Source organism: Rhamphochromis sp. 'chilingali', assembly GCF_963969265.1.
Source record: "Rhamphochromis sp. 'chilingali' genome assembly, chromosome: 17".
In the NCBI taxonomy this organism is placed as follows: Eukaryota; Metazoa; Chordata; class Actinopteri; order Cichliformes; family Cichlidae; genus Rhamphochromis; species Rhamphochromis sp. 'chilingali'.
Genome location: NC_137944.1, coordinates 31,506,632 through 31,533,900, shown reverse-complemented (window position 1 = coordinate 31,533,900; position 27,269 = coordinate 31,506,632). Strand labels below are relative to the sequence as shown.

The 27,269-nt window shown below is 39.3% G+C and overlaps 1 protein-coding gene and 1 long non-coding RNA gene across 12 annotated transcripts; one reads left to right on the top strand and one right to left on the bottom strand.

Annotated features, from left to right (window-relative positions):
* rxrba (retinoid x receptor, beta a) lies at nucleotides 1–27,269 on the top strand. Of its 11 annotated transcripts, none has more exons than XM_080863668.1 (17): nucleotides 4–349; nucleotides 1,130–1,278; nucleotides 4,164–4,315; nucleotides 4,739–4,879; nucleotides 5,104–5,182; nucleotides 5,709–5,882; nucleotides 9,941–10,176; nucleotides 10,697–10,850; nucleotides 10,944–11,123; nucleotides 13,885–13,905; nucleotides 15,707–15,867; nucleotides 16,109–16,238; nucleotides 17,225–17,357; nucleotides 19,969–20,004; nucleotides 21,796–21,887; nucleotides 22,023–22,128; nucleotides 22,939–27,269. In XM_080863668.1, exons 7-17 carry the CDS (start codon nucleotides 10,027–10,029, stop codon nucleotides 23,084–23,086), a joined length of 1,311 nt encoding a protein of 436 aa, XP_080719794.1. In that variant the 5' UTR covers nucleotides 4–349; nucleotides 1,130–1,278; nucleotides 4,164–4,315; nucleotides 4,739–4,879; nucleotides 5,104–5,182; nucleotides 5,709–5,882; nucleotides 9,941–10,026; the 3' UTR covers nucleotides 23,087–27,269. The 11 variants fall into 11 exon arrangements, with proteins under 11 accessions (XP_080719787.1, XP_080719794.1, XP_080719791.1 ...); XM_080863665.1 differs by having other exon boundaries at nucleotides 5,101–5,182; XM_080863667.1 differs by having other exon boundaries at nucleotides 5,056–5,182.
* Nucleotides 6,018–7,956, bottom strand: LOC308384997. The gene is made up of 2 exons (XR_013969431.1): nucleotides 7,405–7,956; nucleotides 6,018–6,615 (listed from the first exon to the last, which is right to left on the bottom strand). It is a non-coding gene; the product is annotated as an uncharacterized lncRNA (long non-coding RNA).

Here is a 27,269-nt window from a genome sequence, read left to right as displayed (position 1 = left end):
ATTAGCATTGATTTCTCAGTGTCTGCCAGTAACCTTTTCATCTATGCAGCTGACATACTGAGCTGAACTAGTCTTGACCTCTTGACCCTCTCGCTGGATGTTGTCTCCCTCACTCAGTGACATGTGGGGCACAACACTCCGCACAGTCCACGTCCTGCTTTAAGAAGCAAGGGAAGCCAGCGTTGAGCTGTGAGAGAGCACTAAGCCAAATCCTCCACCATCATCATCATGTTTTCATCCTTGCAGGGGGAGGGAGGGTTGACTACGAGGCAAAGTGGGGGGGAGAGACAGACACACACGAGGCCTAGTCGCCACATCTTTTCATGCGGAGAAGCTGAGCCGCTAAACCGTTAGTAACTTCCATTTATTTGCACGAAATATTTACTTAAAATATTCAGCATGTTTTTAAAAAGATTGCATAGTTAGGGGAAGAAGGACTGGGTGATGGGGTGGCTTGTTCTCGGTAGTTTCGCTCTCCTTCGAAGCTTTCGTGGTAACTAGCATGCTAGCCAAGTTACGTAGCTAAGTGTAGTTAGCTTTAGCGATAGGCTTGTTTTGCCAACTTAAACTATGCTTTTCACGCAATTTATTACCAGAGCTTGTTAGCTTTAACGGAAGTGTTAATCGGTCTAATGCCACTTGATTTTGATGTAATACAAGCCACTCTGCTTCTCGGTAGTCACAGACATTGCAAGTTAGCTAGGTTAGTTTACGAGCTTTGGCTAGCGTGGAGAAACGATGGGTTGTTGCCATCTGTCTGGGCTCCATCTCATTTGGTTTGGGGTGTTTTATTCACCTCGTTGAACCAAGATAAGATGAGCAGTGTTTTTGGGATCAGCATGCTGCTTATTTGCGGAATATAACACGGGTGTTTCGATCTGTACTGTAAAAGACAATCTTGGCATCAGCTGAGCAGCTGGCTGCTTTAAAACGTCCAGCTGTAACGTTACGTAAAATCACCTAAAATGCATCAAATACGCAAATATTTCTAATGCTAAGCACAGGTAGAATTCACAGCCGTGTAAAGATAGGAGCCACGATAGTTTTGTTTTGCATCTTTATGCCCAAATGGACCCTCTGTGTCACACTCCTGTTTTATACGGTGCTATTTCTTCTGTTGGAATTTCAGAGCCGTTTTTGGGTTCCCAAAAAAACTCCGGCCCGGGCCTCAGTCCGCGGTCTAGAGTTTGATATCGGGCTGTTAGAGACGGAAGCACGTCGGCTTGTAGCTGTCAGTCAGCCCCTGTGCCCCAACCACCATCATGGGAGACAGCAGAGGTAAGCAAAAGGAAGAACTAATGTGCAAAGATTAATCTTTCAGCACTGCAGACAGGATTATTGTCTAGATGACTTGCATCTGGAAACTAGTGTTAATAATAGATCAATGTTACATTATTATCTGTTGTAAAATCGTAGCTATGAAAGATATGTGGTATGAAGGAACAGAAACTAAAACAAGACTTGCTTAAACATCACAGTGCTAAAGCTTAAACAGATGTGTGTGTGCGTGTGTGTGTGTGTGTGTGCGCGTGTGTGTGTGTGTGTGTATGGGTGGATGACTGGATGTGTGAAGCGCTTTGGGGTCCTCAGGGACTAGTAAAGCCCTATACAAATACAGCCGTTTACCATTTATGTGTTACATCTGACACAGCTGACCAGGTAGAAGTGTTTTGTTTTTTGTTTTTTTAAATAAATCAGTGTGTGGTGTCCAAAATATCATCTGCCATTCTTCTAAAAGTAAGTAGGTTTTAATAATTGTTTTACTGTTAAAAATAAAATCTCCCATTTGATTGAATCGGTGTTCAACTTGCCGGTTCTAATGTAGGAATAGAATTAACCAATGTACTATAAAAACATGTCAAAGCTAAAAAATAAATTATGTATATAATTCACTGTGAGGCAATCATAAAGTTGTTACTGTGCTAAAAAGAAGGCACTCTTCACTCTTTGATTCTGTTTTTCATTAACCTCGATCCAAAACGTTTCAGACTATCAGCACTTTGAACCTTTATTCCCAAGCCAGGAAAGTAATAACAACTCGTGCCAGTAATGGGGATTTATTTATTTATTTTCCCCTGAAATACATGAACAGCTGAGAAAGTATGCACCACTTAAAATTAAACACACACACAAATCTGAGTAGGGCTGAACGATATATCGCATTTGCGATAATATCGCGACATGATCAAGTGCAATTTTCTAACCGCAAAGGCTGCGATTATACTCTGGACATGTCCAAATTCATGGGCTGCATCCTCCTGAGGCCGCATTTGTAGACCGATTACGTCACAGCGACGCGCCGAAGGCTGTCCAAATTACTACCATATCCCAGAATTCATAGCGCGGCCCAGCCAAACTCCAGTTTCCAGCAATGGCGGCCGCTACTAAGTTTTAAAATTACTCATACTAATCTTTCTGGGTCACAAAATAAACTTTTAACATATTTTCAGGCGAGAAAGTAGTTGTGTAAACATCGAATATCTGCTCGGTTTATCAAGATATCCCATATTTGCAAAAGTGCTTCGACGTTTTCAGAGGCGTCTGCTACCCACCAGCTCGACAGCTAGCCGGGAGCTCGAGGGTTACTGATGCGGCCGAGAACGGCACAACTCCCGGCACATCATTTTCAGATCACCGCGGAGTTTCGCTGCTCGGGTTAAACGTAATATATAAGTCACTTAGACAACCTAAAAATGTTATTGTTGGGCTTTTTTCAGTGTTTTGTTTGTTCGTGAGTAAATCGGTTTGGCTGAGATTAAAGTTATTAGATTAGATAAAATAAAACTTTATTAATCCCCCGGGTGGGTTCCTCCTTGGTTTTCACACAGCTGACTAAACGTCAAACAGAAAACTTATTAAACAGAAGTATGAGACAGTCGAGAATTTACACCAGTGTCTGGTTATATTTTAGATAGCAAGAAGCAGACGGCCGAGTTTATTAAACTCCACCGAGACAGCGGTGACGCTAATCAGAACTAGCCTTCTGATTAGCTAATCAGAAGGCTAGACCGTCCAATTTCACGCCTTTAAACTTTAAAGGCGTGTTTGTGTGTGTGTTTATACAATTGCTATTATGTTTGCACTTTATGTGTAATGTTACTGACTGCAGAGATCAGTAAGATGTGTGTATTTTTTATTTATTAGTTTTATTTATTTAATATTATTTTTTAATTGAATGACTGTCTAGTAGTTCACAGATGTCGAAAAACTGAGTGTGGTAAAGCCACTGATTTTTTTTATGTATATTTCTGCAATATGCACATTGTACTGACTTTCATTTTAATGTTTACACCAGGGTTCCTTGTCAGCACTTTATGCTCAGATGTTTGTAAGCTAAAAATAAACTATTGTGTATGTTCAAATATACTGTTGTGATTGAAGAAGTTAAATAAAAATGTCAGTCATCAATTCATGCATCACCTCATGTCATCATAACAGAGGTCTGTCTTCCAGGAAAGAACAGTTTAAAATTAATGTAATATAGTATTGGCCATACTATATGATGTATTGTATGGAACTCCAAAGTGTTCAAAATTAAATAAATAAATAGGTCAAGATGAAATAAATAACTATGTGAATAAATAAGACACAGATATGTAATGTGAGAATGATATTGTGAAATCATGGAACACATTTTGAAAACAATGCTCATTATTGTGAAATATATTACATTCTGCTATATAAATTTACTTATTATTGTGAAATATTATTTCATGGTCATTATTTTTCACAATAACAGAGATTATTCCTGAGGCATTTTATTTATTTCCAGCCGTTTTTATTCCAAAATGACCTTTTTTCAAAGTCAGTCTTTATTTCAAAATCCCGTTTTTCCCGATGGTCTATTTATTTCATAATGCGACTTTTCAGCAGAATGACTTTGTCTGTCAATCAAGAGAGACAGGGCGGAGCCAGTTGTGTGATTGGTTGCTCCTTTACTCAGACATAAGTAATAGCACATGAATTGTCGATTTAGGTTTAATGGTGCAATGCGTCTCCTATGCAGCTGGCGGCAGTATGCAGCTCAAAATAAACTTAAGGCACCGACAAATGCAAAACACTGGGCGCGAATAACGTTACAGGTGTATCAATTCTTGTGAAGGGCATGGCTGCAGGAAACAAGTCCGTTTCTGAGTTACTCAAAGAACTTGCTAACCGCTTAGATTGAACGTCTTCACCTCAGTCTGAGTATTGCAGCAGTGTACTGGAGATGAAGTGGTCCCTGGTCCAAGTTCTCATCACAACCGCACAGGGTTAACGTTAGCAAATGCTAACGCTATCACAGCTAGCTCCACTCCACGAAACGCTGTTCAGGGTAAGTAACGATATGTTATTATTGCTTGGTTAGTCTGTCTGTCTGCCAAATATGAGCTTTTTAAACAGTTTAGTCACAGATTTTTTTTAATACTGTTTTTTATCATAGCAAAGAATTCTATAAATTAGGTAAGAGAAAATAATTGTCTTCTGGGTTAATGTCTGTATTACTATTTACATTGTTGTAGGTAATAGTTATTCATGACTGTTTTAAAGTGGCTTATCTTCTGTGCTAATATGGAAGACAAGTAATCTATGTGAAAGAAAAGAAAGCAATTTTAGTTCAACGTAGTGATTTTGTAAGTGGGTATAATTTGAAAATGCTTTTACTAGTATAGTGGATGTTCTTTAAATATTTAACATTTAAAGTGTGTGTCACTTTACAGACTCCAACTTCAGTTTTGGTTTGGTCTCACCGTTGTAGGTCATAACACAAACAAGTCGTCAAGTCAAGCAGCTGAGGAAAGGGCTTAAGGAAACCATGGTATGGCCGCTTCTGACAGAAAGATCAGACATCATTCCTCCTTTCTTACCAAGGGAATCAGAGACTGCTCCCTGTTGTGAGGTAAGGTCAGGTCACATCTTTTAACATCTGAATAGTAAAGCTATTTGGTTAATTTATGAAGGATGAACATTAATTGTTGACACAAAACACCAATATACTGTTTTGTATGCTTGGGTTAGTTGAACAGCTGGGTTACATTTAATAAAAATACACCTAATGTTGCTGATGCTCTTAAGACTACAAGATAAGTAAAGCTATAAAATGACTGTGGCCTGCCACAGAAGATGAAGATGAGGAAGAAGAGGAATGCTCTCGAGGATAAATGCAGAGTGGCAGGTTACCTTCGGTCCTTCATTGAAAATGGTAAGTCTGCTGCGATAGGTATTTTGCCATTGGTTTTCTCTGATTATACTTTGGTAAATTACATACAGTCCAGTGATCTTGGGTCATTAACAAAGTACACTATAGTAGAGCTGGGTGATATGAGATTTTTTCATTTCACGATATATATATATTTTTTTTATAAAAGGACAAGAGCGGTGAGGTCTATCACAATAGTTTAATTTTTCTATTGAGAAAAAGTTATTTCGCAATACATATCGTTATCGTTCTATCGCCCAGTTCTACACTATAGTATAATTTTGTTTTGTTATTTGCTCCATGCAATACATAAGTGGTGGCATTATCAGTTGCACTAGAATTGTATGTAGACTACTTTTAGCTTTGTTAACATAAAAATATCTATAAAAGCTACAACAGCAATTTGAGTGGGGCAAAAATGTCTGGTGCCCTGTATGTAAGTGGTCATCTTTTATGGTATTTCTCTATAAAAGATTCAAAATAATGAATATAGGATGTCATTATAGTTTAAAACAATCTTCTGTTGCAGCATCTTGTGCACAACAAAAAGCCCTCATCAAGTTTTGGACAGGATGGGAAGTCTTGCCGAGAAATGACTGTGGAAGTGGTCAACAGCAATCTTCCAAAGTCTTCCACCGGTTTTGAAGTACTACGTCTTCCTGCACACTACTGTACCTATGAGTCATTTCTAATGGACATTCAGGTGTGTCTCAACTCTACTGACTCAGGTTTTGGTCTGGTTTATGATTGATTCCATAACCACATGGTAAAATTAGACCATTTCTTATTTCTTGCATCACATTACTGTACTCGGTGTTCAAAGAAACGGACAATCTAGTGAGTTCTAGTTCTTTTTAATACACTTGACAGTGAAAAATACACACTACAGGTGTGCATTTATGGCTTTTTTAATATAAACTGATGAAGAGTTCAGATATCAAAATCAGTTGTTCACTGTACATTATAAATTACACAATGTTTTGTTTATACTCGCTACTGATACAAAAAAAATTTCTAGAAAAAATTATTTGAATTAAGATGTTACACTACTGTACTGTGTTCATTGTATTAAATCTGCTCAGAGTTGACATGTACTGTATATCCAACCAAGAAATGAATATCATTAAAGTGACAGCTGTATAAAACAAATCCTGTTTTATAGCCACTCACTGTTTTGTTGAAAATGAAATTGGTTATGCTGTTTTGAGTCAGTATTAGCTACAAAGCTGTAAAAAAAAAAAAAAAAAAAAATCCTCCTGACATAGAAACTGATTAAATGTAATAATGTCTTTCTACAAGTGATTCTGAAGTATTGGTAGCACAGCAGGGTCTTGTTCATTCAGTGCATCTGGGAGCTGAATCTCAGGAATGGTGATCTCATTTGATGGGCGGCGATTATGTTGTCCTGTCCAGTCCACACCATAATCCTCATCAACCTGAAAGAGCATGCACATGTTTTAAATCTAAACTGAAGAGGTGTTTCCTGCAGCTGTTCCTAGATGGACTTATTGAGTCTGCCAGGGCCTATGTGAGTTGCTTAGGCATTGGCTACCAACTAATTATTCATTCACCCATTCTAGGTCAGGATTGGTTCTCTTCAGGTATAACAAATTTAACTTTGTTTAAAGTATTGCCATCTATACCTGACAGGTGGGATAAAAAAGAATGGCTTGGGAGACACACAGCAAATCTCAAAGTTTTCCAATTAATGCTGAAAGAACCAAGGATGTAAATGTATTCTTGTTTTAGCTTTGCCGAAGACACCAGAGAAAGTATATCTATAATGCTGCTGAAATAGACAAAACCATTTCAATAAACTCGCTATTTAACATCAACCTTGTTATGCATTATCAGAGAACAATCAACTGCAAACAGCAATGAAACATTCAACTATGTACTATTTAAAGCACTAATGACCCTGTTGTCTAACAAGATGTGATAAGTAAGTAGACTGTGGAAAGCTGGTGGGTCTACTCTCTGTGTAAAAGGTTCCTACAGGCTCCACTGACCCCAGTCTCCGAGTTAACACACTAACAGCTAACACTGCTAAACGTGTCTCAACGCCGAGATGGCGCCGATAGCTTTAGCCGTAGCTGCCCCACTTTAGACAGTAACAAAAAAAAGTAAGCGATAATAATTCATTGTCAAACGTCATAATTAAGGTCAACATCTAAACAATGCTGTGTACAGAATCACACAGGTGCTCAATTACAGCATAAACTTACCTTAGACCTTCCTCCGTCATTTCCCTCCTAATTGTGCTCGGAGACACAGAAAACGTATCGGCAATTACCCCGATGGTTATCCCGGACAGCACTAAAGTCCTGAGTGCTGCACCGGGATTTCTAGACGTGGACGGCCAACATTTGAAGACTGTTCTTCCTCGGCGTATTCCAAACGAACACGGTGCTGAATTGCTCTTAAACCTTCGACAATGCTGTCATCGATGCTAAGATTTTGAAGAGCAATTATCATCCAGACATTTCAGAAACATCATCTAAACGACTCAAAACAGTATCTACAGGTAAATGATCCCTCTCTGATTTGCTTAAATGAGCAGAACTGGCTGAAGTTCACACCAGTCCGCCATCCTCCGTGACTTTTGACCTAGCACGCTGTTGCTAGCTGTAGCAGCCGTCCGCGGAGCCGGTATCCAGGAAAACTAGTCGATGGTAAACGATAAGCCAATAGGTGCAAAGGTCCAGCCCACTTACATTGATTGACAGACAAAGTCATTCTGCTGAAAAGTCGCATTATGAAATAAATAGGCCATCGGGAAAAACGGGATTTTGAAATAAAGACTGACTTTGAAAAAAGGTCATTTTGGACTAAAAACAGCTGGAAATAAATAAAATGCCTCAGGAATAATCTCTGTTATTGTGAAAAATAATGACCATGAAATAATATTTCACAATAATAAGTAAATTTATATAGCAGAATGCAATATATTTCACAATAATGAGCATTGTTTTCAAAATGTGTTCCATGATTTCACAATATCATTCTCACATTACATATCTGTGTCTTATTTAGTCACATAGTTATTTATTTCATCTTGACCTATTTATTTATTTAATTTTGAACACTTTGGAGTTCCATAGTATTGCTTGTCTTTGTTTAATAATACAGAAGACAAAGACCTTAAAAAATAATCGCATATCGCATCGCAATCGCAATATTGGGGCAAAAAATCGCAATTAGATTATTTTCCATAATCGTTCAGCCCTAAATCTGAGTAATGTAAGGCACAATTCGTTGACTTTGTTGATTTGTTTTTGAAATAACTTTTCTTCCTGGCCTGCAGTAGATGATTTATGAGACAACGTGATTCCCTGATTTTTGTTCCTGGGGGGGAAAAAAAGGGGGGGGGAGTGATTACATCAGACGGCAGCCAGTACATCGCCCACAGCAGCAAGAATGCAGCACAGCCAGCTGTAGAAGGGACAGACTAGTTTAAGGAATGATGATGGGGAAGAACACAATTTACATATTATTTCCAACAATATTTTGTGTCATTGTTTTTTTTAAAATAAATCTGATTGAAATTGCACAGTCAAATAGGGTCTTCAGACAAATGAGGTACATTTATTCATATTAATATTCATATTTTTCACATATTGCACCAATAACATAGAACAAACACACATTTCTGCTAAAACTCATGCAAATTGCTGTAGTAAGAATTTTTATTTCCTTTAGAAATGTAAGGAATAACTACTGAGTTCGATTTGACTTAATTTCGCCCTAAAGTCAATGTTAAAAGCAAAGGGAAATTTATATCACCTCATCCACGATAACACAGGTATCTTTACGTATATAGAAATGGCATATCCTCCTGAGAACCAAAGAAAAAAAGTATCTTTCAGTTTAACGTTTTTTTTTTTTTTATAATTTCCTGCCTCTATGGAGCTAAAAGAGGCCACCCAGTCACACGAGATATCACTGGAAAGGTAAGGATGTCCTAAATTGAGCACATCAGGACTTAGTAGGGTAGCTTTAGTAATAAGTCAAAAGATATAGACCAAAAACAAATTTCCATTACAGAGGACATAAATGAATAGGCTGGGTCTCAGGAGGACATCATGATATAATTAAATGAGATGAGCCTGGGCACATCTGTTGTACGAGTAGGAGCCCCGTGTCTGCATCCAATGATAATTTACCGCTCAAAAAAGGAGCGTCTTCAGCAAGCTCCAACAAAGCACAGTGCTTTGCAAATTATGCAGGGAAGCTGTTCCTGATAACGGTGGAAACCACTTGAGGCCAAAACAAACTGTTGACTACAACCAAGCTGTGAAGGAGTCGATCCTACCTGCTGGTGACGTGTGACCCAAATGTAAACAAGTGACTCAACTGAGCTTTGCTGGGGCACTGATCCTTGCACTCCATATGACAGGAAGAGCAAACGGTGGATGGACATTACTGATGGGGTTGCATGGTTGTAAAGCAGCTTATAAAAAAGCTTGATCCACGTTGCAACATCCCTTTTTAGTTTTGTCATGTGACAATATTGTGGAGCTCCTGATGACTTAAAGGCTTAAGTTACTTTAGGTATTGTTGAACTAAAGTGTTAAGCAGTTGTTTTATATTTTCTTAGTGTAAGCTCTCACGTAATGCAGTTTGTTTTCCATACTTTTCACACACATCTAACTGATGAAACATCACAGAGAAAGCCATCCATAGACTTAGGCATTTTTGCTGTGTGCTGTTATTATGAATAATGAAATTTACTGTGTTGTTCATCTTGCTGTCTCTTATCAGATTCCCACAGCCCAGACAGTTCGTCTGTGTCCTCCCCACCTTCGGGCCAGCGCTCCCCTCCGCTGGTTCCCTCAGCTGCAGCTTCCATGACCTCCCTGCCTCCCATCACCACTGCCGGGGTCAATAGCCCCATCAGCAGCATTGGTTCCCCCTTTTCTGTTATCAGCTCTTCGCTGGGGTCTCCCTGCCTACCTGGCACACCGTCAGTGGGTTACGGCCCAATTAGCAGCCCCCAGGTGACATTTTGCTTTGTTTAGTATGGTTCAGTACATGTGGATGTATCCGTCATTTTGTAGGATTTAGAGCTTGCTCCAGCTAAAGTGATGGCTAAACCAACTTTACTCTGTAAATCAGTGTCATTCAAAATATTTCACGTTGTATATGCTCAACATTAAACACAAAGTATTTAAAAAATGCTGTTTTTGCTTTAGTGTTTGTCTTTGATATCAGGAATGTTTGTTCTTTGTTATGAGCCCATTTATATTGTTTTCTGTTTTTTGTTATTTACATGGAAGATTCTAATAGCTGTCTGTTTTCAACCATATGGCAGAGAGAGAAGAGTAAGTAGGTTAAAAAATTAGTTGCAAAGGGCCCATGTTTCATTTTCAGTGTCCTCTAAAGTTTATAGTGCAGTCTAGATCGTAATATTAAACACAGTCTTTGGATTCTTACAGAGATGAAAAGGGAATAGTGAATAATGTATCATAAAAAGCCTGGTTGTCATTGCATTCTGCATCTTTTCTGTTGCTTTCTCAGATCAACTCAACAGTGTCGATGTCGGGGCTTCATGCAGTGAGCAGCTCCGATGATGTGAAACCTCCACTGGGCTTGAAACAGCTGTCATCTCACAGCCCTGGGCCGATGCTTTCCCAGAAACGTCTTTGTTCCATCTGTGGAGATAGATCCTCTGGTGAGTAGACGTCTAAAATACAGCTACTTTCTTTGTGTTGCCTCTGAGTTAGTTTCATCTATGATTAAAAGCAATTTTTCCCCTTTCTCTTAGGTAAGCATTATGGAGTCTACAGCTGTGAGGGCTGCAAAGGTTTCTTCAAAAGAACTGTGCGAAAAGACTTGACCTACACCTGTCGGGACAATAAAGACTGTATTGTGGATAAGAGACAGAGGAATCGCTGCCAGTACTGCCGCTATCAGAAGTGCCTGGCCATGGGCATGAAGAGAGAAGGTGAGCCAGCAGGAAAAGGCCTTGTAATCGGCTTGTTCTTAATCTTCTCTGTGTTATTCCTGTTTATCCAAACAAGTTTAGGTTAAATACACAAAGAGCCAAATATTCACACACAACATACTTTCTGCATCCTTTACAACTTGCAGTGTCCTAAAATCCATTATAAAATCACCAATTTTTTTTTTTATTTTTTTTTTTAAAGGTTTAAAAGGTTTTTTACTGTTAATAGTTGAACAAGAGTGTTGCTGATTTAGCTTTGCAATCTATTCTTGTATAACAAAAGGCCAAGAGTAATGTCCTCAAAGGCGCTTTCAATTGGCCCAGTGTTGTGTTTCGGCCTTGGTGCCTTTGCTGCAGGAACCAGCATCTAAATTAAGTTCCATTTTAAACTTCCAAAAAAGTCCCTGCCTTGTACTTGTGAAAATGTAATGGGTGGGGTTTGCAGCAGTGATCATTTCTGACTGGTGGAGTAGCCAACATGAAGCAATTGAGCCAGCCCCTCACAGTCACACTGCGCAATAGTTTGTAAAAATCAGTTTGGTTACTTTAAAGTATGCCACAGAAATCTTTGGTTACTGTTTGTAAACACAGCATTGAATCTTGGCCCCTAATGTCCCCATTCAAAGGGTGAGAGAGAGAAATGGAGAGCAGCTTCAGTGAGCCGAAGCACGAGTGAAGGAACGGAGAGTGAAAACAAAGAAGTGAAAAGAGGAAATAAACGTTTTTCTGAAATACAAATAAATAAGCTCACATCTCGGTACAACCCTGCTCAAAACTGGTGCTTTGCCAGATTTTGTGTGAAGTTATCAAAGTGCGCATTTCTTCCATTGTGGTTGCTCTGCTGTGTTTTTGTGTGCATTGTAGTTCAGTCTGACACAGCCTGAACACTACCTCAGACTTCATGCCTTGTTAACAGTTATTAAACAATAACAATGTTAAAATGGATGACATGGCAATTAGCACGAAACATCAAACGCCATTCAGAATTCTCACTGCTGTCCTTAAGAAACCTTTACAAACATCTACTAATCTGTATCTTGCCTTGTACAAGTGTCTTAACACTGAAAGTTAAGTTATATCCATTTCAAGCCGGCCCATCTGAGATTATCTGCTGCTAAGCGTCTTAGAGTTGAGCAGTGTAAGTAAGCTAACCATATTGCACCCTGTGCTTTCTCGTGTCCTATTATTAGATTAGCACTGAATTCCTTAGCGTTGTACAATGCAAATTTTATGAACATTGATAATGACTTAATGCAAGTTAAATGTAAGGTATGTCACCACTGTTGTTGCTGATATTGTCACTGTGGTTGTGGAGTATTAAGACGGCACAGATTTAGGAATATTCGAGGCAGCATGCTTTCTGTGGGACCTAATGTCTGCATAATCTGCAGTTTCTGCAGCCTAACTCTGAGCCTAATTTTTTAACTTTACCCAACATTTTAAGAGCTATGATATACCATCCATCCGTCTTCATCCGCTTTATCCGAGGCCGGGTCGCGGCCTAAGCAGAGAGGCCCAGACCTCCCTCTCCCCAGCCACCTCCTCCAGCTTATCCGGGGGAACACCAAGGCGTTCCCAGGCCAGCCGAGAGATGATATACCATAAAAATACAATTAAACACATCTGCTTTCAAATATTCTTCCTTTAATTAAAGCTGTTTTCACACGTTAGCACTACTCCATGTGGTTTAGGGTGAGAATGCTGCTTAGTGTGTTCAGTAGGCAGCACTAATGACATCATTTCAGTAGAGGTAAATCTTCTGGACTATGTACCGGAGTTATTTGCACATCACCACAGTCCACCTTTTTACAAGGGAAGTGGCAAGCTAACGACAGTGAGTCACGCTCACTGTGTTTGTGGTTTGTGCTGTGAAATAACAATATAGAGAAGTTGAGGGCTGCAATACATGTGTAAAAACTATTTAAAAACACACTTCTGTCTTAATCTGATGACGGTTTAACAAATTGGTCTCGTGCCTGTATAAGAACGCAGGTCAGTTAACAGTAACAGACACGATGGCAACCCCACTAGATCTGTCCAATCAGAGCAATCAAAATGGAAGGCATGCAAAAAATCAGAACCAATTCATATGAGATAACTTTATTGTATATTTTCCTCACCAGTCATAACAACAAAATAAATTATTCTTAACAAGCTTCCATGTGATTCCAGGCATCATTCGGTCGCTGCAAATTTGAGTAAAGCTGCTGGAAATGTTGCTGACGCAAATGTTGTATTTCTATCTGCTGCAGCATGATTGTCCGCGTGACACAAATTTCAACATTAGAAGTTATACGCAAAGCTTTGTGTAGCTGTCAGCGCTCCTTCTAATTTGAATAGAAGTAACTATTCTTCCTCTGTCTGCAGCTGTTTGCATGTACTTCTGCAAGGGAGTGTAATCTCTGCCTGACACTCAGATTAGAGAGCTAATCTCAAATCGTGCTGATTATGGAAAAGACTTGTATCTTAAAGGGACTGTAATGATCTCTTAAATTATATGCAACTTCCTCTGCTTTCTATTCTTGCCTGTTAAATGTCACAAATCATCCAAATCTAATTGATGAGCTTGATAAAGCAGCAATGCTACATATTCCATGACTGGAAAGGCTTTAATATGTGTACGATGGAGGATAGAAAGAGCGAGTAAAGAGTGGTAGAGAGGGAGATGGGGGTGGGTAAGCCTTGTAAACACTAACCCCTTTCCCCCTCTCTTCCTCTTTTTGTTTCCTCTCGATCTCTCTCCCCCACCCTCCTTCTGTAGTGGCCAAGATGAACGACAGATGTAAGGAGAAGAGGGAGGGAGGGGTGTGTGTCTGTGCCTGTATGAGTGAGCAGGAAGCAGAGATATTACATTGCCTATCAATTAGGAGCAGCTAGTTTAAAATATTTTTCCACTGTTTCTTGCCAGTGCTGAGAGGAGGACCAGTGCCAGCCTTGAATTACTTCCCCATGTGTTTTTAACCTTCATGGTTACAGGGAAAGTTTGCTGAGTATGCCCACTCGTTCAGTCATCGTTACACTAGTTTAAGTTACCTATTCTTTGCTCTTAACCAGGTGCAGCCCAGTAGAGTCACACTTACAGAAGAGGTCCTCAACCGTGTGGAAACATTTATTTAAGAATAAACTGATGCTTGGTAGTACCGTAGTAAGAATACTGTGAGGATACGTATCCAGATTCTTTTAATTAGCCAACCAGCTGTTGTCTTGCACTGCAGACAGACGCCACTTCACTGTCTCATACTGGAGCTGGCACTGGTAGTCCCGGTTCTGTTCTGCTCTGCCGCCTTAGTGAGCTAGCCGTAGTGGCAGATAACCAGTCCTCCACCTGCTGCGGTTTCTGGTTTCAGTAGCCTTCCAGCTCACAGCAGATCTCCCAGCAAGCAGAACCAGAACTACTGTCGCCAGCTTTAGTCCAGGATGGTGGACAAGAGAATCACTGGAGTGGCAGCTGAATGGCTTTAGGACTGCCACAACAGCAACTGGTTGTCAGCTTGTACACTTATGAAACAGGCTTTATTTAAAAAAAATCATATTACAAAATTCAGGTCAATGGCATAAATCTGGTACTTTAAACAAACCAAAGCGGCCAAGTCACATAATCTGCATCTGCTGATGTCTGTAGGATATCAGACTGTCAAAACATTTGACTGCAAATCATTTGTAACGGACTATGAATTTGATTATTTTAACGTAATTGTGCATTTATTTCTTTTAAAAAAAATCTGGTTACTGTGTATATTAAAAAACTCCCACAGAAATGGGTCATCTAAAGTGAATATAAAACCATATTTTTATTAAACACAGCTTTTTAATACCTCATGAAAAGGGAAAGTAGAGTTCATGGAATTATATTGATTGTATTTACATGGGCACTGTCTGCAATAACTAGATTGCTTGAATTTTATGAAAATAGAAACCTAGTTTTATTACAGCAGGGATTTAATAGTTCCAAAAACTTTGTTCCAGCCATTAACTGTTAATTGCCTGGAATTGGAATTCAATCTAGGAAAAAGCGCTTACACTCTGAGTTTGATTTCACTGTAATTTCTTCCTTATTGTCTATAAAATGGTTTGTTAATAATTTATGTGGTATGTCTTAATTGGTCTATTTCTGCCTTAGTTGTGGACCTGAAAGAAGTATGAAAGACAGTATGAGAGACTTTTTATGAACTGTGTATACATGTGCCTCTCTCTCCCTGCTGTTTGTTTCTTTTCATATTTCCAAATTCATTTGAATCTTTCTGCTTCTTTCCTTTTGTATGCTCACCTCTTCCTACACCAATCTTTATCCCTCATTGTTCACACATTATCTGTTAATCTCCTTTTCTGCATCTCTCACTTTATTTACCTTGGCTCATTCTTTGTTTATTCTTGTTCTCCACATTTGCCTGCCTACCCAAATCATTTGCTTTCTCGGCCATTCCTCTGCTTGTGTACTTTTCCTCCTCTCATAATAACATACATTCACTCATTTTACCCACCTGCATTTTTTTCTCCTTTCTGCTCTTCCTACTTTTTCCTCCCTTCCAACCTTCTTGCCTTTTATTGTTTTCCCCTGTGTTCCTCTCTCCCTTGTCCTGCAGCTGTCCAAGAGGAGCGGCAGAGGAACAAGGATAGAGATGGTGACGTGGAGTCGACCAGTGCAGTCAACGAGGAGATGCCAGTAGAGAAGATTTTGGAAGCAGAGATGGCCGTAGAGCAGAAGACAGAGCTGCATGCAGATGGAAGTTCAGGCGGCAGCTCTGTGAGTAGCCTGGGGGTGGAAATAAACCCTTTAGATGTTTTTAACAATAGAAATAATTATCAAAGGAAGTCTGAGTTTAAACAAACTCTATAGCAGTTACACGTTTGTGTTTCTTGAGCTTTGCGTGATACAGTTACTGTTAGATGTCAGATTAGTTTTAATATTATTCACAGGCACATAGTAATGCATTAAAGCTGCAATGAAATCACTACCACTAATACTGTAAATCTGCTTATTTCAGCCCAACGATCCAGTCACCAACATCTGCCAGGCAGCAGACAAGCAGCTCTTCACGCTGGTGGAGTGGGCCAAGAGGATCCCTCATTTCTCAGAGCTGCCCCTGGATGACCAGGTCATCTTGCTACGTGCAGGTAAGTCAGACTGATTTGATCCGGTTTAATAACTCAGATGAGATTCTACTGGTTTTACTCTTAGTTAAAACTATCATGATATACTCCAACAGTTTTAAAAATGCACAAATAACAGGGCGGTTGTTGCAAACAATGAACATTTTTTGTGGTTCTTTGTAACAATGGCATTACAGTTTGATCTTCACCATGCATGGATTGATATAAAGTACACCATATGGTCTATCCATCAAAATGTAAACATTTTAATCTTACATAATCTTTAGTTCTCAGGATTTTCTATATTGTCCTGTAACCCGATCTTAAAACTTCCAGTGCAGCTTTTAGCCTCACTTGTGCATCAAAGAAGAATGCAAACATCACTTTTGCTTATTAAAGAAATTCAGGAAACAATTTAACAATGTTAAGTTTAACTCGTTGATGTTATTTTGATTTCATTATTTTGGTTTTCAAGATCCATTGTTACGTCTTGTTCTCAATAAATTTCACACTGTGTCAGTAAAGATTTTCAACTTGAATAATTATTTCATCAATCATGTTTCATTTAAGTGTTCCCATATTTATTTACTTATCTATTTATTGAGCAGTATATTTGATGCAGTTATTACAACAGCAGCCACTACAGCCAAGAAAAGCTAATCATAAACTTGCACACTATTTTTGCAAGGGTATTTGGCATTTTCTGCTTTTTGTGCTTTGTGAAGTACAGTAAATTTGGGTAATCTCTTGTTTCTGATGTGTTGTCACATTGAATGGATCCGTGTCTTTGATTTTGCACACATTTAATGATGAGTGTTCTGCCTGATCGCTCCCATTTTTCTGGGCTTTGCAGGAGCACAGTAGCTTGTGACCCACTGAGGCTGGGTTTGTGTGTCTTAGTCTTGAACTGGGGATCTGTCTCATGTATTAGCCACTGCAGTTTAATGTATTTGTTTTTTAAACATGAAATAAACCTCATTAAAGATACTGAGACACCAACTTTTCAACAGGCTGGAATGAGCTCCTGATTGCATCGTTCTCCCATCGCTCCATCTCGGTGAAGGACGGGATTTTACTTGCCACAGGCCTGCATGTCCACAGGAACAGTGCCCACAGTGCAGGTGTTGGAGCTATCTTTGACAGGTAATGCCACAATGTATGGAAACACAAATGGTGCAACTCTGATACACAAACAACATTTGGGACTCTCTGCAGCTTTAAGGAGAAGAAGGCATGAAACCAAAACATTGTGTTCACTAGAGGGTTTTAGCTTTGTTATATAAGTGCATTTTCAGAAGCCGTTCTACTTTGAATCTCAAGTGTACTACGTCTACATGTATGCAGTATAAAATCATGTACTACATAGTAAAATAAGCAGATCCTGGAAAGCCAAAATGAAATCCCTTTTGGTTTCTCTGGATAGTGAACAAGAATCGAGGTTACAGTGTTCATCTTTGGCTGGCTGCAGCTGCTGTGTTCTGCATTGGCTGTAATTGGCTGAGAGACTTTGCTTCTGTAGTGCTGCCTGTAGGATCACAGCGCATGCCAGGGAGGCTGGTGACTAATACTTAGCAATAGGCATGCATGCAAACTCCTGCACACTCAGTGGCATATCACTCATTGTATAATCTGGTAATGTGGTAATGGCTGGCAAATGTACAATCTTATGTGCAAATATGAAATGGAAATGTCTTTAAAAATATGTGACTATAATTTAATTACTGTGCAGAATGTTTTAGAGGCCGTAAGTATGTTAAAAGGTGTTAAATCTTCCCTTTTTATTATCCCCCCCCCACACACACACAATTTCAGTACGACTGGCTTAACATGCATAAACAGATTTAATTATAAGTTAAAGATGTCAAACTTTATGTTCTTTGAATTATCGGGCTTTAATATGGATGCAGATATACAAACGGACCCTTCTGGCACATTTATAAATGATTAAAGTTCTGGTGCAAACTCCAGTGTGTCTACAAGAAACCATCAGATCACAATCCACGTAGCGTTTATGACCGCAGGCCAAAGATTGAAAAGTTGCCAGCTTCATGAAGGAGGTATATTTCCCCGACTGACCGCCAAGTCGCACCCCAGGCATGTGTGGCTGCGCTGAGCGGGGGTTTTCCCCTCATAGCCGAGAGGTTTGCTGGACGAGGACCCAGAACAAAATGGTGCACTGTTTGTTTGCAGTTGATGCATTTAATACTTAGGTAAGGTGAAATAACGTGTTTCATGTCATGATGGGATGTCAGACGGCTTTTGCCTCGATTTTAAAAAACAGTATGCGTATTGCAGCTCTTGGTTAATCTTATCTAAAGTTTTGGCTTGATCACAGTGTTTTAATTCACAGTAGTTGCACATTAATAGATTACTAATTTGCTACAAATGGTTAATCCTGGCTTCAAATCCAGTTTAGTTCAAATCATGCTGGGCTTGTTGCAAATGGCTCAAAGGTCATTTTCTCATAGCACTGCTCTCTACTAGCAGCAGGCTTCTGTTTCCGCTTGGCATCAGCATCTGTTTGAGTCTACTGAACCATATTTTATGAAAGAGGATGTGGATATTTCTTTGTAACACATTACTCGCTGTAGACGTTTTGCTTTAATGGCCCTGAAGTGTAAAATACCACAAGCTCTTTAAAAAAAAAAGAAAAGAAAGAAACTCCACACAAAACTCAAACTGAAAAACACATCATTTAACTACACGAACTAACGGACAAATTTCAGCAAACACAAAAGCTGAGCAGGTCCAGATTAATACGATGTAGGTTTAAAAGATGTAAGTCTTAATAGTACCATGACTCTGGTGTCTTATTTTGAAAGGTACCATCTTTCTTTTGAGTTTGGACAGGCAGAAAGTAAATTGATTATTGCACATCCTTTCCTGTTTGCTTTCCTGGTCAATGACCCTTTCCTAGAGCAAGCAGACCCAGTCCTTGCCTAGCAGTGTTTCATTCAGTTGAATACTAAATTATGGTCATTGCTGACCTCATTCAAAGAAGCTACTGAACAGTTAAATTTAGTATATTATTATGCTGCTACTGACTAGATGGCCAAGAGGAAAGATGACGCAATGAGCACACACACAGAAAAGAAGCACACAGTGACCTTTTGCCTACATACACTCCACATTTATGTGAAAATAAATCGATGACAAAGGTAGAAAGCATCTCTGCTTTACTTTGTTGTTGTGTTTGTGCTGTTTTAAATGTGTTTTCTGTTTACTGATGTTTTATTTTCCTTTTTTGTGTGTGGTTAATTTGTTGTCCTAAATGTTGTATTCTGCTCGTCAAGCCTCTGTTCTTCATCCAACAGACACAGTTCAGTGACATTTACTCAGGTTACTTTGCAGATCTGTTAACATTTAGCTAGAAAAATCATTTAAACGTTGAAGGGCCCTTTCTGTAAGATGTTTTTCTGCTGTCCTGCATTTGGCTCATAAAATCTGTTACAGCCTGTGCTTGTTTTAATACATGTGCAAATCATTGAATACTATATACACACTATAATGTAATAAAGCACATCACATTTCTACCAGAGGTCCACATTTAGCAACATGTAACAGTACATGCACAATAAATTTTCAAATAAAGCAAACCTTAAACCAGACATCGCATTTAATACAACCATGTCACATCACATGTAAGCGTGGACTACCTGTGCACTACCTGTACAGCTGAAGGGCTCAGAACAGAAAGTACTGTACTGTAACTGTGTAATGACATTGTAATAACACATTGTGATTGAATACACAGGGCGCACAATGCCGAGGTTGGGGCCATATTTGACAGGTAATTACCCCACTACACAAACACTTTCCTTGAACCCCTCCTCTTTAAGTCTACCTTAAAACAAACAAACAAACGACGTGGAAACGTTGATGCTGTCAGACTTTCCTGCAGCCTTACAGCTGCAAGCCAGGTTCTTACAACAGGATACAAGTCTGAACATCACCTACTAAAATTGTAAATGATCGGCGTACTGTCAGACACCATGTGTTGTTTGTGGCTTTGAATGCATCCTGTCACTGAATGTTTTGCACTTTGGCACTTCATTTTCTTAGAACTTAAAGTATATTTAGGTTAGACGACTGCAGAGTGAAACTAAATGTGTGGAGTGCCTTTGTGAACAGCAAATACTGTATTACCGAAGTCCTCGGTTAAAGTTTAGAGCCCCTAATTTATAGTGGAGGTGTTGTTGGCTGTCATCAGATGGGAAATACCCGTAGTATAAAAATAATGACACATACTCTGGGTGTACCCCATAAATTACTCCTCATTTCCTCCACTTTCTCAAGTAAAAAGGGGGGGGAAAGGCATTTATCCAGAGCGCTGCCGTGCATAAAACAATTGATTTGGCAGTGCATCGTAATGTTGGTTAAGGTGGTGTCTGTTTAACAAAAACAACCCTGTCATTAAAAACAGATGTTCGTTTCTGATCAAGGACGATGGAGAAGCAAATAAGCAGTCTCTAACAGTCATCACTTCTTCCTCTTACTCTATAATTGTATCCCATTCCTCTTTCACTCAGTTCGTTTGCCTGGAGGGGAAACGCTTAATAGTTTAGATTGCAAAACGCAACATCTACTAAAGATTGATAAATGCATTGAATGAAATGTTTGAAAATGTTGTTATTGTGACATTTTCATGTTTAGGCGGTGTTTTTGTTAGTTGTTTGCATTTATTCATGCAGTTGTGAAAAATTAAAAATAGCCATTCTACTTTTAATTTTAAGAAATTATTTTAAAAGTGAGCATTTCATCAAAATGCTGGTGACAGTCCTAGAAAAGTAGTTTTTTTTTTTTACCTTAAATTATGTTAAAAGGATTACTGTTAGGAATTACAGGGGATTATTTCCACCTCGGCCTCTGTGCAGCTCCTCAGTCCATCCACTGCCTGAAGCGAGCTGTTTTACCTCCTCTCACTGGTTGTGCCTTTCAAACAGGAGGCTTTAACAGCAGATGGGTGGGTCTGCTGTCCCCACAGCCACAGCTTTGTACTTGAAATGAAGAGTTAAAAAAGAAAAAAAACTGTTTAACAGAGACAACAACCGGATATGTTCCCTTCACTAAATACATTTTGGGTTTATTCTCAAAAGCTTTGGTCCAAATTATGTGTCTGTGTTTGGTAAATGAAAAATATTTTTCTGACCCGAGTGTCTCTGCTCCATGAGCAGTTGAGGGAAAGACACAAATTAAAGTTTTAAACTAAACAAGAAATTACTAAAAACATTTTTATCTCCAGTCATTGTAGATTTTGACATTTGCCAGCCATTTTCATGACAGGACAGATTCAGTCACCGGTGCAGCTGCAGAACCAGCAGTGTTCAGCCATGGCCTAACTTACAGTCATTATATTAATAAGTAACCATAAATAGCAGTGGTTTTGCCATCTGGTCTCTCTGTTTCACTTAATATTGTCTTTTTCTCATGTATTTTCTCCTATTTTTATCGATTTCCCCTCTTTTTTTTTTATTCTTCACTGGCACAATCCTTTCTTTTTTCTCCCCCTCTCTCTCCCGGCTTTTTCCTACTGTCTCCATTTGGGACTTCTCTCTTTGCATATCTCTTGTCCTCTCTTCAGGGTTTTGACAGAGCTTGTTAGTAAAATGAGAGACATGCAAATGGACAAGACAGAGCTGGGCTGCCTTCGAGCAATCATTCTCTTCAATCCAGGTACATGGGCTGGTGCAATGTTGAAAATCATGTGAAAGTGTCATTGGGAAAACTAAAACAGACTCATTAAAGTCTGGAAAACTGAAGAAATTTTAAACTGTTGAAATAATGAAAATATTCTGTTTTTACCTGAAGATGCTAAGGGTTTGTCCAACTCCAGTGAGGTGGAGCTCCTAAGAGAGAGGGTGTACGCATCTCTGGAGTCTTACTGCAAACAGAAATATCCCGATCAGCAGGGAAGGTAAGATATTGCACATGTGACTACAGACAAGAGGTGAAGTCACTGTGGGCTCTGCTGTTTACACATACCCACGTACACTCATCACCGCTGCACAGAGCAGCTGATACAGTCTGCCTTTCTGAATTAGTCTCTGGGCTGTTACCAAACAAACTGAATGTTGTATCTTGATCAAATTTACTTGTGCTCATAGTGTGAAAACAGAAAAGTTATAAAACAGCCAAGAATCCTGGGCAGCATTTAATCAAGTCCTCTTAAATCCACTGACTTTGTTAAAATGAAACAACAATTTATAATTCATTTTTTTAGTTTAGTTGTATGAGATAACTCGGATTGGCATAAAGTAGTCGTATTGCTGATACCCCCAGGGATCAATAAAGTATTCTGATTCTGATCTTGTTACTTGAAACTCAATGCAAGAGTGGGGGCAGATTCTGTGTACTATAAGCATAACTTGAGCTGTACACTGTTAGATATTGTGATTATGGACAGATATTTTATGTATTCCAACTCGTGTTTTAAATGGTAAATGGTAAATGGCCTGTATTTATATAGCGCTTTACTAGTCCCTAAGGACCCCAAAGCGCTTTACATATCCAGTCATCCACCCATTCACACACTGGTGATGGCAAGCTACATTGTTTTCACAAACTGTTAGTTCTGCTTAAATACATTATATTAACAGATTATCCAGGATGCTTTCGTTCTGCAATCTGAAAAATTATTCACAATTTTTCGTGCATTTTAATTGATTTTAAGACATTACCAGGTCAGTGGCCATTTTTGTCCCTCATCGTTCCTTCTGTTATACAGGTTTGCAAAGCTCCTCCTCCGGCTCCCGGCACTGCGCTCCATCGGTCTGAAGTGCCTGGAGCACTTGTTCTTCTTTAAACTGATTGGTGATACGCCCATTGACACCTTCCTGATGGAGATGCTAGAGGCGCCTCACCAGCTCACCTAGAGGAGGAGCCAGCTTTGTTCCGGTCAGGATCCAGTGCACACCAGGATTACCAACACGACCCCTCTGTGTTGGGTCATTGGCTCTTCTTGTTCTTCCTCACTTAACTGCAGCACCTGCTGGTGGACACACAAGAACACACATTCACCCTGGCTAATTGTCTACACACACACACGCATGCAGATTGCAACCATGGATTGACCTATGATGTAACTAATACACAGATAATATGGCTGTGAAAATAAGTTTCCTAATACTGAGACACACAGATTTTCACTTGTTTTCCCATATCCAGTTTTCCTCCATAGGGGTTATGACTCAAGGAATACACGCCCTTTTTATCTTATATATACAGTAAATGTCTTAATTTTAAGTTAGCCTTCCGTTTTCCCATCTTCAACTCGCAGTGGGTTTTTGCTTCTGTGTAACTGGTGTACCTCCCCCGTTTTTACTTGGGTTACTGCCAGTTGCACCTCTGCATATTATATCCATCACTAGCCGGTTAGTTATTCATGTTTGATTTTAGCTTGAAATCAGGTGCATAGCATTTCAATCAACTGTCCATCATCAAAAGTTTTTTTTTTTTTGTCAGGAGGTGCCCTGTAATGGACAGGCAGAAACACCCTCCCAACAAGCTCATCCAATCTTGTAAAAATTGAAATGTTTAATGCTTTTTATTCATGCTGAAACTTGTTTAAGTTTCTATTTTGAAGTACTGTACTCATGAAATGAGAGCTTTTTCCAAGGCTTTGAAATCCAGGAAAAAGGGGGCTGGGAGGACTCTGAACAGCCAAACATGGTCCTTCCCGCCCTGGTGCGCACAGCGGGCTTTGTAAGAAGAATGACTTGAATTTCTTTTCTTTTTAAGTTTTATTTTATCCTTTTCTCTACTTTGGCAGATGGTTTAAACAGCTTGAGGCTCACAGGAAGTACAGCTTCATGCAAAAAAAAAAAAAAGAGTATTCATTTAACTTCCCATTCATTTAACGGCTCCTCTTGCTGGTGGTCATTTTTATGCACTTTTGTGAATTGTAACTGTGTAAATGTTTCTGTTTCCTAGAAATGACCATCTCAGACATCTAAGATGAACTTGAAGGTACTAAGTGTAGGATTTTCTTATTGTTGTGTTATTTTCAAATCCCATGTGGTGATTTGTTATAAAAGTTCGGTCACGTCCTGAACAAATAATAATCAGATTGGATGTTGGATTGGATGCTAACCTCTAATATACTGACTATATTACCGTTACTGTCTTGACGCAGCACAGCTGAACATCTCCATTTGTTATGGGTTTTTTTGGGTTTTTTGGGTTTTTTTTAAAAGCAAAAATATTTTTTTAATCGATTGTGTGTTGAACACAAAAGAGGAAGATGATTTGAATTTCTCCCTGAGCAGTTCTGCATGTAACTGAACGGTCTGTCTAAACTGAGTGGCCTGCAGCTCAGGGAGACTCTTCAGAAAATTAACCCAGCAGTTATTGTAGTTTGAGAGGCATGCTGTGCTGCACCCATACTCTCTGTTAAAGCAGGGTTTGTGCAATACAAAAAGCAGCAGCTGAGATTTGCATAATTTGTCCATTGGCATAATTTTGCAGCCCACAGCTCGTTATAGATCTCGTGTTGAGGATGGAGATCGGTGAAGATGCCCCCATGTTTACAAAGATCCTCGTGTATGTCATGTTTCTCCTGGAATTAACTTGTGATTATATATAATGGAAATCCTACACCTACTACCTACTCTTTCAAAACTTTATTCACTGTGTATGGGCTCGGTGCTTGCAACCTTTTGTACAGTAGATGTAAATAATAGAAAAAATGGAGTCATGTGAAAACAAAGGCCTGTTCACACTTGAGAACGTCAGAGATGTGGCTCCACCAAACAAATTATAAAGCTCTATTTTTAGCTGTTGAATCAACATTGGACTGGATTCCCATGTGACAACCATTAAACCTTCACCATTGAACCTTTTGGAGCCCAGGGCCAAACCACACCTCAATGCTGCTTTTGCACCAACTTCTGCCAATGTTTCCTGTAGTTCTTGGTAATTGGTTGGCTGGATTTTGTTGACAATGGCACTTGACATTTACTGTGATTGAAATTTGTGAGCAACTGAATCTGAGAATTACAGTGAAAAGTCAAATGCAGCTACCACACGATCAGGAGATATTAAAACTATGAATTAAACCGTCTACACGTGCTCAAAGGCGAGCAATACTGGGGTACACATAAAGATTTTCTGCCATTTTTGTTAGTATTTAAAAGAGTGTTGACATTCTGAAGTATGTTTAGCCTTCTTTTTAGTCACCACATTGAATAGAAATTAGATACACATTTTGCAGTATCATTCTACAGGGAAGAGGCACAAGTGTCCTCTACCAGGTGCTAAATAACGAATACGGTCTTTTCATTTAAGACTTGCACATTTACATCAATGCAATTACAGTATGCAAGTACACAGACAAATCAGACAGCCGTTCTCCACTCTAGCTTAAAACTGAATCTCCCACTTGAAGTTTTCGTTTTCATTTTTTTTTTTATGACCCCGGCCTTTATTTTAGTCTCCTTACTTTGGAAAATGAATACCAGCAAAGTGCTTGTACTTGTTGGCTGTGGCTGATAAGGCTCTGTGCTCTACCAGTCACAGCCAGAGTTAGTTTGTTTTGTAATTGTAGGAAGCAGTTTGCCTGGTGGAAGCAGTGGAAGTAGCTGTTGAATTTTGGGGTCTGCCAGCTACCAGAATGAGCAAAGAGCTTCCCGCCCTGCAAATAGTCCAAATACTACTTCTCAGAGAGGATCCGCGGCCTCCCCCATGTGATGTGGACATAGAGGCTGGCAGTTGACCTGTAAAACAGGTGTTGTGTTTAACATATAAGTTGGTCTAACCTTAGAGTTTGGTTTTGTTTCATTTCTTCTTTTTCCTTGCATACAAACGATCAACTCAACAAAGTAGTCTCCAGATGTCCATTAATTTCCTACATGCAGAGAAAGCTCATTCTCTTATGCACCATTGCTGACTCGTGTTATGTATTAGCAAGCAAAGCGGGATGGTGATAAGCTCATGATTTAGGTGAGATGCACGAGCATCTACCAGCATTCTTGTACTGTATAAGCTGTAGTATGGTCTCAGTGCTTTAGTGACTTGAGGTGGTTCAGATGAAATAATAGAGACTTGAGTGATTCTGCAGCCATTGAGCTTTGAAATCTGTGGTCTGGACACAGGTTTGGTTATCCTGAGACAGTTGGGCTGTGGATTAGGTTTTACCTTAAACAAGCTTTTTTTTTTCCCTCAGTGTGCCGCTCAGAGAGTATGCGGACTTCAGGATGTGTGATGGTGTGAATAATCTCCTCTTCTGGTTGGTTGATATCCTTGAAACTTTCTCTGCAGGATTTTAGCTTTGGAGCTTCCTCTGTTGAATGTTTAAGCCTGCTGCTACTGCACTGTGTTTATACCTTGGGATGGGAATCATTATACAGCCAGTCACAGTGCTGCAGGGTTCACTAGCTGACATTAAGTACTAGACACACATGCAGAGTTGACTGAACGGACGCCGATTTCTGTTGGTGATTCTTCAAAAGTCAAAATATGCAACTTGTATACTCATTGTGGTTCAACTTGTCATGCAATATATCTGTTGTGTTTCTGGCATTAGTTCATTTTAGCTTAGTCTGTTACATAACTTAATATTAATTGGCAGTAAAATCATTTAGGTATTCCCATCCCTCCATATAACAGCAATGTATTTAAGTTGTGCTATGCTATTTTTTACTTTACTTTTTGCTATGAGCTTAGCATTTAGAAGACAATAAACAGAAACAGTAAAACGGCGATACAGTCGTTGCAGGTTTTACGTGCTAAGACGTTTCAAGCTTTCAGGCTGTCTTGGCAAAAGCTGGTGGTTGGGTGTTTTTGTTTTTCAGCTTTTGTTTTAAGGTATGTGTGTAAGGTTTTATGCACATGTGTATGGAATCCTCTGCAGCTGCGCCTTTTGACTGGCAGAAACTGTAGCTTTGGCTGTGACTTGCTGAGCGCTGTTAAATAAATTAGTTGCGTGAAATAATAAAATGGTGCAGGAAAGGGAGCCAGGCTGGAGGGGTGATGAACTCGCTCATTGGCCCGATCCCTGTCAGTACAGCCCAGCCTCCTTCCTTCCTGTACTGCCCCATCTCCACTGCCTTTTTTTTTTTT

Bases quoted from the DNA above. Each gene is read 5' to 3' on its own strand.
- rxrba (XM_080863659.1), top strand. The intron at 10,177-10,696 runs GTGACATTTTGC...TTGCTTTCTCAG, and splicing joins GCCCAATTAGCAGCCCCCAG to ATCAACTCAACAGTGTCGAT. The intron at 17,358-19,968 runs GTAATGCCACAA...TTGAATACACAG, and splicing joins GTTGGAGCTATCTTTGACAG to GGCGCACAATGCCGAGGTTG.